Source organism: Rhipicephalus microplus, chromosome 7, assembly GCF_043290135.1.
Source record: "Rhipicephalus microplus isolate Deutch F79 chromosome 7, USDA_Rmic, whole genome shotgun sequence".
Taxonomy (NCBI): Eukaryota; Metazoa; Arthropoda; class Arachnida; order Ixodida; family Ixodidae; genus Rhipicephalus; species Rhipicephalus microplus.
The window spans coordinates 132,307,830-132,320,733 of NC_134706.1; the positions used below are offsets into that span (position 1 = coordinate 132,307,830).

General features: G+C 44.3%; 1 protein-coding gene across 1 annotated transcript in view; it reads right to left on the reverse strand.

Moving 5' to 3' along the window:
- Nucleotides 1-9,378: 9,378 nt before the first annotated feature.
- The window catches only part of LOC119179853 (uncharacterized), a 32,045-nt gene continuing 28,519 nt past the window's right edge, over nucleotides 9,379-12,904 (reverse strand). Inside the window, exon 5 of the mRNA XM_037430976.2 lies at nucleotides 9,379-9,490. Coding sequence (XP_037286873.2) covers nucleotides 9,398-9,490 — 93 coding nt within the window. The 3' untranslated portion in view covers nucleotides 9,379-9,397. The remainder of the gene's footprint in view (nucleotides 9,491-12,904) is intronic.

Below are 12,904 nucleotides of genomic sequence, written 5' to 3' on the forward strand. Positions count from 1 at the left end.
GTGCGAGGGAGACGCCAAAACAAAACAACGCTGCCGATGGATTAGACTGGCTCGACTAAGGTTGCCAGTTGGCTCTAATTGGCTATAAGAGCATGGCGGGAAAGTCAAACATAGCGATCGACGCAGAAAGCCTGAAGTCCACGAAGCTCATCTTGATTACTTCCTATTGCAGTCTCTCTCTGCTTCTTCGACCTGCTTTAAGTGGTAAAGTCGAGGAAGGCTCAGGAACCCACCTTATCAGTTGTAAATAATTATCGGCTGACCGATACCTAGACGGCGATATGTGCTCGAATCCATCACCAGACGCTTTTTTCAAGTAAAGTTGCGTCTCTCTATCTCTCAGCATGTTCTAGAAGGGTTAATAGGCGGGCTAGTTGGTATATATTTATAATGAAATATAGGTTAGTTGAGAAAACTAACGGGACGCAAAGGAGACGAACAAGCGCAGACTAAAACGTGGTTTATTCATCGAATATAATATTCCAGAAAGACAAGAAGGGATAGATAAATAGAATGGAGAATGTTCCACCATAGTCAAGTGTCGTCCAGAAACGAGACTTCACAATCTAAAAGTGATATAAATGATGAGCTGACACTACTATCAATACTCTTTTTCATGTAAAAGGCTTCCGCAATTGTCTAGGTTTTTTGTAACGATGGGTATATAATATATGATGGGCGAACGTTTGCCTGCGACAACACTACAATGGGTTGAAGTCGGATCCGGGTCTGCGTTTGTCTGCCCATTGCACAAAGTGTGGTTGCGCACCTGAATTTTCGCGCGCGTGTATAATATACACCCATTGTGACACAAAAACTATGGAGATTGCAGAAGTCTTTTTCATAAAAGATAATAACGATAGTTGTCTCAGCTCACCATCTATATCACTTTTAGATTGTGAAATCTTGTTTATGGACGACACTGGATCACTGCGAGGGCCCGCCATGGTGGCCTAGTGGCTAAGGTACTCTACTGCTGACCCGCAGGTAGCGGGATTGAATCCCGGCAGCGGTGGCTGCATTTTCGATGGAGTCGATAATGATGTAGGCCCGTGTGCTCAGATTTGGGTGCACGTTAACTCCAGTTGGTCGAAATTTCCGGAGCCCTCCACTACGACGTCTCTCACAAACATAGGGTGGTTTTGGGACGTTAAACTTCACATATCAATCAGCCCACCGCGATGGGGCATCCTCTTAATATTATACCCGTTAGATTAATTCTGAATTATTTCTTTTGTTTGTTGTTGGCTTTCCTGCAGAATTTGCACTTTTGGAATGATATTGATGGGTACCTGCGCAGACTCAGTTCGAAGTGCGAAAAAGAATTGCGTGGACATGTATTTCGTTAAATAGCATTTTTTCAAGGAGCTGCACATTTGTATTCACACCTGCTGTCCCGAAAACAGAAACCGCAGAGTTTGTATATGAATAAAATTAAGACAGGCTGCTATCCCTTTAATGGCTGCGTCCTTTCATGGAAACAATTTTTTTTTCGAAATTCAAAGGACAAGTTTCCGTCCCGCCAACTCTTGAACTTTCATCCTAACTCCCATCCATTTATCGTACCGCTCCACCGCCGATCCAATGGACCCGGTTTTGTTCACACACCGCCACTGGCAATTTTGGTAGCGGGATACACGTCCACTCGGAAACGGTTGTAATGTGTCGTTCACGCGATGTACGTGCGTCTGCACATACGCGCACGCTGTCAGAAATGAGCGCATGACGCAGGCTGAAGCCAGTAAAGTCCATAGTGCAAAGGTTGCTTTCATAATCAAAGATACACGGGAAGAGACAGGTGGCATCACTGCTTATGGATTTCATTAATCAAACCCTGTGCCACAGGATAATTTCAAGATCTCGATACATTTCAAGGCACGAGAAAGTATTTCGGCCAAGGAAGATTTGAATTGAGGCCCTGTTTTCGTTGTGTAACATTAGAAAAAATTCTCTGACAATCGCTGCAATTTTCTGCACATCAGAAATAATTATCTCGTTTCAATGAAGACTTTTAAATTATATCCGCTCCTTAGCCTTCGCAATGGGTCAGTGAGAACTGTTCATCACACCGCTATGCTTTGCTATCACACATGGTGAAAGAGTTCATTGCTCAGAATCCTATTTGACAAAGCATATTCATTTTTATTGCGCAGCTGTACAGTCGGCCAAAACTTTAGCTATTCTGCTTGAGTGGAAGTTTTTTTTTTTTTGGTATCTTTCCAATACCATTGAATTAAGTTTCAAAAAAAAAAAAAAAAGGCGAGGACAAGTGTATGCCCAAAAAGCACAAATCCTCGAAGCAATTTTCTGCAACTTCGTTTCACAATACGGCGCTGACAGACAAAAAAGTGGCCACTGCGCGGAATAGCTAAAGTTTCGCCCGACTGTACATATATACGCAGAGCTAAGGGTGGATGTGATACGCCGGGGTTGGATGTCAGGAAGAGTAGTTCTTGGGCTGAGGCATGAGTGAGCTCATTTCTCAAATCTGCAGTGGCTGGGTATTCATATCAGCTGTTTCTAATCTCCCTATGAACGTGGGGCCGATAGCTAAGTAAGGATTTGGTGCGGCGCTGCGTGACACATGGACGCCATCTGGCAGTGCCGATGGGAATCACGAGCTTCAGCAGAATCGAGGGCCACTACCAGGTGGCAGCCCCATAATGTCGCCAGAGCACTTTTTCGAGCAAGCATCGCATTTTCAGCACAGCGTAACAAACACTAGTGTCTTTAGAACTATGTACCTATGTATTTTCTAATAGAGAAACTAACTGCCTAAAACTTACAAACTGATGTTGTGCCTCCGTTATGTGTAAACATTGCTTTTTGATCGACAATGTTCCCAAGTATATATGACGCAGCGACCAGTTGAAAATGGCTGCGTGTTCAGAAAGTGCTTAACTTCTGCCGGGTGGCCAAATAATGTGACAGACAGACAGACAGACAGACAGACAGACAGACAGACAGACAGACAGACAGACAGACAGACAGACAGACAGACAGACAGACTGTATTCATGCGTTAAAGTATCCGAAGATAGACTATGGTTTTTAATCAATAATTTAAATTTCCGGGTCTGAATGACGATAGAACGCAGGCCGTCTGCCTTTCAAGCACGCGTTCTACCACGGAGCCCTGAGATTCGCTGAAACTGCTTCGAAAGAACCGATTATATGAATGTAATGTAGTGGAAAGAATCTCATTAACACATCTTATATTTTCTGCAGAAGCGTAGAATTGCGTCAGGCGTGAAGAGATGTGAGTTGAACAGTGAGTGGCTGTTCTAAAAGCTCACCAATTAGAAAGCGCTCAGACGTATTCAAACATCATCACCAGTTGAACCATCGACAAAGCGAAGAGCTCCGTAGGGTTCACGTTGTGCCCAACGGAGACGTAGGGCGTTCTTCGCTGTTAAAGATGTAGATGTTGATCATAAATATTTGGTTTACACCCACCTTGCAGACTTGACCGAGAATGCCTAGAAAAAAAAGAAATACATATAGCGCACGCATGCTGAAACAATCTGCGACAAGCTCTCCGAACATTTTGGTGTCTCCGATGCACGTTAAGCAACTCGAAAAATGAATGCTGACTGAGAGCGCATAAGACTTCGGTTAGAATCAAATATGCGTTGGTTGTTTGGTCGCCTCACCATAAACATGACACAACTTTGTTGCAATGTATTAAAAAAAGTCATTCTGCTTATACTTCGTAGTCATGATTAGAGGTTATCGCCTACTTTGCACGCTCATGTTTCATTGCTGCAGCCGCTCTCGAATGTCAGCGCACTTGCAACTGTGTCATCCTCCTGAATAAATAATAAGGTTCAGACTGGTTCGAGTGTTCTAGCCCCCATATTCTTCGTTGTATCTTTTGCACACACGATACTAGGTGATGTGATCTTTTTTATATTGTAGCCGTTACATTATTTAAATGCTAACAAAGATAATAGTTTATCATTCAATAAAACACAAATATAGTTTTTTGTAAATTATTCTTCATAAAAATTAGATGAACTAGTTCCTACTGAAATAGAATAAACGATTCATATAACAGAAAAGTTTCCTGCCTACATTGGTTAACTCTGTAGCCTACATTGGTTAACTGAGAACATTTGAAATTGAGTTTGAGTCTGCTTTACTGTTCAACGAAATTTTGCCCGGTCTCCCATAGTTTCCCGTTGCTGTGCCTTAGGGTATGCGCACCTTAAGGTAGTAAATTTCATGCTGTAAAATCTAATCCAAGGATGCGTAATGGAGTTTTCAGAGATAACTTTCTTCATGCAGAAAACTTTCGGCAAGAGATCAAGAAGTGTTCCATAGTTTCTTCTTCTCTACAAAAAAGAACAAAGCCGGGAGGGTGTCAAGCCTGCTGTGAATAAATAAATATATACTGGACGAGTGATTAAAACTCCAAAACTCACTGTGATATTGCATAGGAAGTTTTCCAGGTTGTCGGTAGATGAATAAAATCCGGGGAATTTCTTAAATACGGTGTGGAGAATTCTCTCATCATCACTTCCCCCCGAAACTTAGCCGATGCTATAAAAGCTGTTGTAGAGGTAATATTTATAGCTGGTCTGTCTAATGCCGCTTCCACTAGCGTGCATCAGCTGTTTCATTTAAAATTAGGCCTCTATACACAGGCACACATACTAACCATATTTGTGTTAAGCGGATAGGTACTAGTGAATTGAAATCTTTTAATGCTTTCGAATCACCGGATGCAGTGAGCACATTGCAAACCGATAAAGAGTTCGTTATTATTACGGTGAAAGTTATTGATGTTGTCCATTTTCGAAAGGCCAATACTACATACATATAAAATTATGGAATTAGAATGGGTATGAAATCCGGAATACGGAGGAAAAAGGACCAGTTGAGAATAGGGCAGAATATGCCGATGTCAATCTTCTCAATTTTCCGTGAAGCTTCCGTCAGTATACGATCACATTTGCTTGTATCCTTTGCAGGTAGTTCTGTCAAGTAGATCTCAACATATTACTCGGTATGTGTTTTGCACTACTTGAGAAAATGCATCAAAGTATATTTGAAGATATTCTGTCAAGTTACAGACCGGAATAATTTACCTGATGTTCGTGGACAGTGGATCTAGAAGAGATTGTACTAACTTTCCTTGAGGTGTGAAAATCTATGCTATTGACAATAAAAAAATAAACTGGGTAGCGCAATGAAAGCTGTGTTCTTAAGCCTTAAAGAGGATTCAAATGCCTTTATAATAAAGGTTGCAGGGCAAGCACAAAAGTGCTGGAAGGAAAGCGAACAGAAGGCAAGGAACAGAAGGCAAAAAGGGACAACACGAGTCCCTCTTTGCCTTCCGCTCCTCGCCTTCAGTTCGCTTTTCTTCCAGCACTTTGGTGCTTGCGCTGCAACCCTTATTATGATAAACATTAACCAACTAGCCCGAATAGCCGTTCTGATAGAAATGCTCTAAATGTGTTTGTACAGCCAATATTCTGAATCTGGTGACAAGGGACTGAATTCTAGCTTCCATACGTTAAACATTATTCGCTACAAATTTAGGGAGCCAAAGCACATGCGCAGAGCCTGCTTCTCCATAAGAACAAGAGGACGCAGATGCCCAGGACTATAAGACATCCAAATTCAAGAACCGGTCTGACATACATACGGTATATGTATAATAAATGGCTCTACGCATTCCTTATCTCCCGTAGCTTCGTAAATGAAATCCTAGTAGGGTCGTGGGCACTTAATAAGTGTGCTTGCTGTAGGCATTCGATTATACTTTCATTTCCTTATGGCACGGTTGAGGCACGTACCGAGAACCGATGCAGGTTAGCATTTCAGAAGGTTATGTGCATGGGACCCGAATACGACCTACTCTTGACACACAAGACACCTTCAAGAACACCGCACGAGCTCCTCACTTTGGTCAGGCAAGTCGCCTGTCGTGCTCCTGATTCTGAATGTGATAGATGTGTTGCCCAAGGCGTGCAGGTGCTCTCGAGATGTCAGCCTTCGAACAAAGTTGTCAATACAGGAAGCACTGTCGCGTACCTAAAGGCACATTCCTTGTCACTTCTGCCGGCTGACAAGGAGGGTGGTTTAGCGGTTCTTCCTCGTTCAATGTTTAAGGTGAAAGCTATGCAGGCAATGCAGTCTCTTTTCAACGAGAAAGATGATATTGGTCTGGATAAGTTTAAGAAGCGTGCGAAAACTCTTACCGGGGTTCTGGAGTTTCGAAAGCTTTCAAAGGCGATAGATAGTTGCAAAAAGCTTAACCTTGACCTGTTCTTTTCTGCGAAAACTCACAAAATTGACTGCCCATTGCGGGTCATTGTAACAGAAAGGGGGACCTGGCAAAAGTCGGTAGCAATTTTCTTGCAGGAAAAGCTAAAACGTATAACAATAGACGATCCCTTTTCAGTCAAGAACTCTGACGCTGGGTTTGACATTATTGGGCGAACTAACAAAGGACTCCAGGCAATGTTTGTGCATATTAAGGACTTGGATTACTCTTTGCCGCATGAACAACTACTTAAATGTGTAGATGAATCCATAGACAGGTTTGGATCATCAGCGTTCCAAACGTGTACTGGAATTCATAACAGCAGCTTATTACAATTACTCAGTTTTTATATGAAAGCCACTTTTGTATCATGGGAAGACAAAAACTATTTACGAAAAAGTGGAATATGTATTGGCTCATGTTTGGCACCCATTCTCAGTGACATATTTCTAGCACATCATGATCGTGTCTTGTCAAACAAGCTTGACGACTCTGTAGTTTTTAAAGTTTGCCGTTTTGTTGTTGATTATTTAGTGTTGTTGAATTGAGATAGTCAAAATTTTCAAACCATTTCCTCTGACGTGTTGACTGTTTTCCGAGAGTGCCTGAAACCACTAGTTCTAACCCATGAATCACCCACTGATAACAACCTGAAGTTTCTAGATTTGAAGCTTTTGCTAGAATCCCGACATGTTTGCTGGATGTGTGAACCAAGAAGCGGCAAGCCACTTCTGCCTTTCAGCTCAGCTCACTCTAAATTGGTCAAGCGGGGCATTGCTAACCTCTGCCTTGCCGATGCCTTAAAGAAGTCCTGCCCCCTCCCCCCCCCCCCCCCATGGTACACCACAGCTTTGCTCTACAAGTGGAGCGGCTGACCAAAGCTGGTCCCCCAGCGCATGTTCTCGTTTAGGTGGCGGAGAAGCTGGTCACTGTCGTGAAGGAGGCGACAAACCAGATAAGCGAAACAGTGTCAGAAAGAGCCGGCCTGTCGTACTGCCTTACATGCACGACGTCTCACACAGGCTAAAAAAGATTGCTCGAAACACCAACGTTCTTGTGGTTTTTTTTCTGCACCGGAAAAATTGCAGTGGCTTTGCAAAGGGTCAATGCACCTCGTGCAAATTCTGCCTCGTGCTCTGTTACGCACAGGACATGCTACGTCCCATGCGCAGTGGGAGTCGTATACTTGATTCCGCTGACGTGTGGGTGCATCTATGTCGGACAAACCGGCAGGTGCATAAATGACCGCCTCCGTGAACACCGAAACAATGTACACAATGTGGTACAAGGGCATCTTGGCATTGATTGCCGATAGTGTGGGTGCACCCCCACTTTGATCAGTGCTCAATATTGTCAAGGCACAGGGACCAGCTTAACCGAGAAATTATCGAAGCCGGAAAAATACACTTGCTAGGAGATAAATGTGTAAGCACATCATCGGTTGCTTTATCACAGGCTGAACGTGATTACCTGGCTGGGCTTTGTGGCAATAGAGAACCCGTCACACGTGTTTTTGTTACTGATGTGTAGATTAGGCTTGTATTTTACCTTCATGCTCTGTTATCATCCTTTTTAGCAGTATATATTCTTGGCACTCTGTGAAAAAAACTTAGTTGGAAGTCAGCGCTCTTTCTGTCTACCCTGTCCTTTTTCCTTTGTTCGCGCGCTGAAACATCTTGCAAATATAACTACTCTCGACGGCGAAGATCAAGCATCCTGCAGTTCTTTAGGAGGGAAGCTCCTCAGGCCCGCACCTCACTGTCACCATCATCGCCGAAGCTCCCTGCACCGTGCAAGCTCGCCGAGAAAAACAACAGGAGTGCGCTTCCGACAGATGGCTTGCGCCGCACACTCACTCACTCAGTTGTTCCCACCGCCGAACGCAGCAGACGCTCTCACCACCCGCTCGTCACCGCATACTGTCTTCATGAAAGCCAGCAGCGAGATTAGGCATCTAGTCGCTTGCGTCCCATTTCTAAGGAGCTTCGCTCATCAGTTGTATTTGTAGACAGAACTGCTAGTTTTTTCTTCCTAGCCTCTCCTCCTCTTGTTCACGTAGAGGATGCGCTGATATGGAGAATGAAAATAGGCTCGAGTGGTGTGGACTGCGTGACGCTGGCCATGCACCTTGCAGCACGCCATTTTTGATTTGACGCCGGGAGAAGGCTTTACTGCGACATTTGGTAACGGTGGCGGTTCGTGTCATCTATAGCCCCCGAGGTTATACGCGGGTAAAATTTCTCACCAGCCGTCCCAGTCGCAGTGCTTCTGAGCGAAAAAAATGTAATGGGTCTCGCGCGCCCGGCTACCGCAGGAGGGTGTGTTTACAGAGGCGTCTAGTGGCAGCGAAAGTCGCGGCAGAAACGAAACTGCCCGACATCTCAGCGTGCACAATTAAGTGGTTATTTTCGTGTTTGAATGTGCATTTCCACATCAAACACAAGAAGCAGTCACGGACCTCGCTGATGCCCCGAAGTCAAGTGTCGGATACTGCATTTATTCTGGCCCAATTTACGAAAGAAAGCACGACCTCTGCCACGCGCTTGAGGCAAACCACGACCGTGAAGCTGGCGAACTGCCTCCACCCTGCTTATGCCCGATTGAACCAAGAGCCCCTTTCCGACTGCGGTGGCAATCCTCGGGTCGACTCGTCGGCCTCTCATTGGGGCTCTCTGGGTTGTCGTGTTCACAAGTCATTGGCCCCTTAAATCTGCGTGGTCACTTCTGATTGGGCCACTTTCCTTTTGTGTTGTTTATGTAGCACCCTAGTGCCAATGTTCCTCGTCGTCATCTTCACCCGTTTAGTGTTTCCGTGTGCACTCGAAAAGCATCGCTAGAGTGACCTAGATAGGCTAGATCACTGTAGCATCGCTAACCCACACTCCTCCACTATAGTGTCACAACCACGTAACGTTCGTCTACACTTCTCTGATCCTTTTTTTTTTGTCATATACGTACACTGTGTCATGTTCAACACATGGCACAGTTTTCAGACGACAGCAAGGAGTCAATGACGTAGTCTTTTGTTTTTCTCTAATAATAGAATTTGAAAATTAGCTGCTGCATAGACAAAACAAGTGAAAGTTATGAAAGAATGAGAGTCTGAAGCCCGCCACACTTGCCGAGTTTATTCAAAACCGTTCGACTCCACCCGCGGACCAGTCCTTATTATCCGCATGCACCTCGTGCCTGCCGCGATTCCTTCCTTGATTTGTTTTTTCTGAAAGAAAGAATTGAAATATTGAAGCACACTTTGAGCATCAAATATCAACGGACACCTCTCGTACTGTTATGCCCACACATTGACACACACAACTCTATATATGAATTTTCACGGCACATATATGCAGCGCTTGCTCGCAATATTTTTTCTTTGCTAACTCTAAAGTTGCAAGTACAACCATAGACATTCTTTAGTTAGACCTTAAGGAGGCATTTGACTATGTGAAGCATTCACAAATATTACATAATTTAGACGGAACGGGCTGTGGAAGACGAACATTCAACTACATCAGGAACTTCGTAGGTGGCGGAAATAATAAAAATCTTAGACATGAAATCCGCACCAATCAGCATGGGCACCAAGGGTACACCCCAGTGGGCCGTCCTCTCTCCCGCTGCTTTTTAACATATCACTCCTGCAGCACCCCAAGAAGCTCAATACCATACCCTATATTCGACATGCACTATACGCGGATGATGTTACAGTCTGGACCACACATGGAAGTCGAGGACAAATAGAGGAATGTCTACAAATGGCGGCCGATGAAGTACATCTGCAAGCCGAAGCACGCGGCTTCCGATGTTCTCCAGAAAAGTCTGAACTGCTAATTTTACGGACAAATAGAGACAAGGCCATGGTTGACGTTCGGGTACATTACACCCCCATTCAAGAGCGAGACAACACTCGGATTCTTGGAGTCACATTTAGCAACACTGGCGCCAACAGGGCCATGCTGAATAAATTACACTGCACATGAGAGCAAATCACACGCATGCTCTCTAGAACTGTCAATAGCAACCGAGGCTTAAAAGAACCTGACATCCTAAGGCTGTTTCAGGCTTTCGTAATATGCGAAATATCTTATGACATTCGCAACCTTCACTTAAGGAATTGCGACATACATACAATAAATGTCCTGAATCGTAATGTCTACAACAAGGCGCTAATTTTACCACAGAAAGCATCCACAACGTGCATTCTGATAATGGGCATCCACAACACGACCGAAGAGGTAATCCGAGCTCATCTTACGAACGAAATTATGCGCCTGGCTACTACTAAAACAGGCAGGAAGGTTCTGCAAGATCTCCACATATCTGTTACCTCTACAGCATTGGACCGGCAAGAAGTATGCCGTGAATGGCGAGGCTATTATCTGCCAAATCCCTTGCCCTGGATTATGCAGATTACCATCACAGAAGAAGAGCAGCTATAACTAAAGCATTGAATAAATGCTATGGTAACACAGAGGGAGCCTTCTTCGTAGACGCTTCGGGCCCCGTGGTTCGAAATACCATGAACCATGAACATTCATGTAAAAGCAGACCATGAACATTGGTATAAAACAAGGTCGTTTCAGTTTCCGCACGAACGCGTCCCTCACAACGAAAAATGAAAGTGCAAAAGATCCGATTACGCAAATTAAAAAAAAAAAGGCAGGAAAAAGGAGTGTACATGTCTGGGAAGTTGCCGTTATTACATTAAAAAATGTGCGGCGTTGTCTGAATAGTCAGTCATGATAGCCTGGAAGTCCAATTCTTTTTTCTTTATTTTCGCTGTTCTCACCCTACTTCGGTCTAATTGATGGCCAGTTGCTTTTCTAAATTCGACCAGCGCGTTCGACGAGACCTCCTTTCTTACATCATACTTGTGCCACTTCAGTCTTTGCTAAAGCTTACTTCTCTCGCCAAGGTAACCATTACCGCAGTCTACGCCACCACCATCCTCTTCCTCGGATGTTTATGTGGTTCTAAAAGGGAAGATAAGAGGAAAGTGAGCCCCCTAACTATCTCCATCAGTGTGCGACACCTCAACAGTATCTCTCAAGGGATTGGGGTAAGGAGGAATCAAAAGGATAGGATTAAAAAGTATGTATATAGAGAGGAAGGAGAGAGCGAGGCGCAGAGACAGCGAACGACGCAAGTGAAGAGGAGATAGGAAAGATGGACAGGGTCGCAGGAGTCCGAAGAAGGGGCACCACTCGGCGGGAGCTCTTGTCGGCGTCAGGAGATAACGTAGGGGCAGCCCAGTCGGCCAGAGCTGCGCTGTCGTCGGAGATCATGGGGGCACAACCAGTCGGCACGAAATCCAGTGAGCGATTCCCTCCCCGAGTGTCCGTCACCGTGTGTGTACCCGAGCACAAAGGTTTTCATTTGCCACTAGGGAGCTGGCACATCAAGTTCGTGCCCCCCGCGTCTAAAAACATTTCCATGGTGTATGCGCACAAAATAACAGCCCACCACTGCTGCCATGCCCGAGCCGAACTCTTATAAAGGGGGTGCACCCTCCGAAACGAAATTTCTGCCAACGCCCCTGCCGCCCGCGACTTCAGCTCACAGGTTTCATTCATTGTTCATAGAGTACTTCTTTAGAATGGGACCATAGTCACTGTCACTTTTCAATGTTGTTTTTATCTACGGGTGAAAACGTGGTCAGCTTGCAGAACTTATTTATCTTCTTAGAGCTGCCGTGAAATAGAACACAGCTTATGAATGAAGCTGTAAAAAAAAAAGCTGGACATTGGCAGTTAAACTGAAACAAGAAAGTGCCGTTTAGATCATGGTGCGCAAGACCTCGCAGTATGCACATTCAAGGCGCAAAACGATACGGCTGGCTGATCGCATTTTTATAATAATTTACCCCTTGATATAAGCTGCGGAACTGAACTAATCATTCCCAATTTTCACCATGTGTGGCTCGATGGCGATAGAATGTCGAATGTGTGACCACCATAGAAATTTTATGCAATAAATATTAGGATCCTGCCGCAGAGAAAAGTTACAACTGTCAATGAGGCACGCGCGTGCGTGATTATCACATTTGCCCGCAATGATAACAGAAAGGTTGCCGCTGCATGCGGCTGTAAGAATAATGTGTTAATCTGCTGGCGCTGTATTTTGTAGGGCTAAGTGTGTTAAACAAAAGTGTAATTTGCGCATGCTTGTCATCTCAACCGCGGCCCCTTTTTAGACGTAAACATAAAATTAACGAAGTAGCGTGGTTGCGCTGTGCGCATTTCTTGCAGCAATGATAAGTTTCTCTTTCGTTGATGCCCATTTGATACCTCAAGTCGACACGAAATGAGTTACCACATTTTACAGAAGCGGCGCGCTCGGCCCCCGTGGTTTTCATTTAGGTGGCCATGGCAGACGACGCTGGCAGTCAGGCATTATGAGAAGCGTGAAAATTTTTCAGGACAATTATTTAGCACTTCGTACAGTCCAGGGAATAGCTGCAGCAGTACTTTTACTGATTTTGTTGAAATATGTACAATAATAATAATAATAATAATAATAATAATAATAATAATAATAATAATAATAATAATAATAATAATAATAATAATAATAATAATAATAATAATAATAACAGACGCGAAAGTGGCTGCGGGCCGTGCGAGAGGGCGACGGA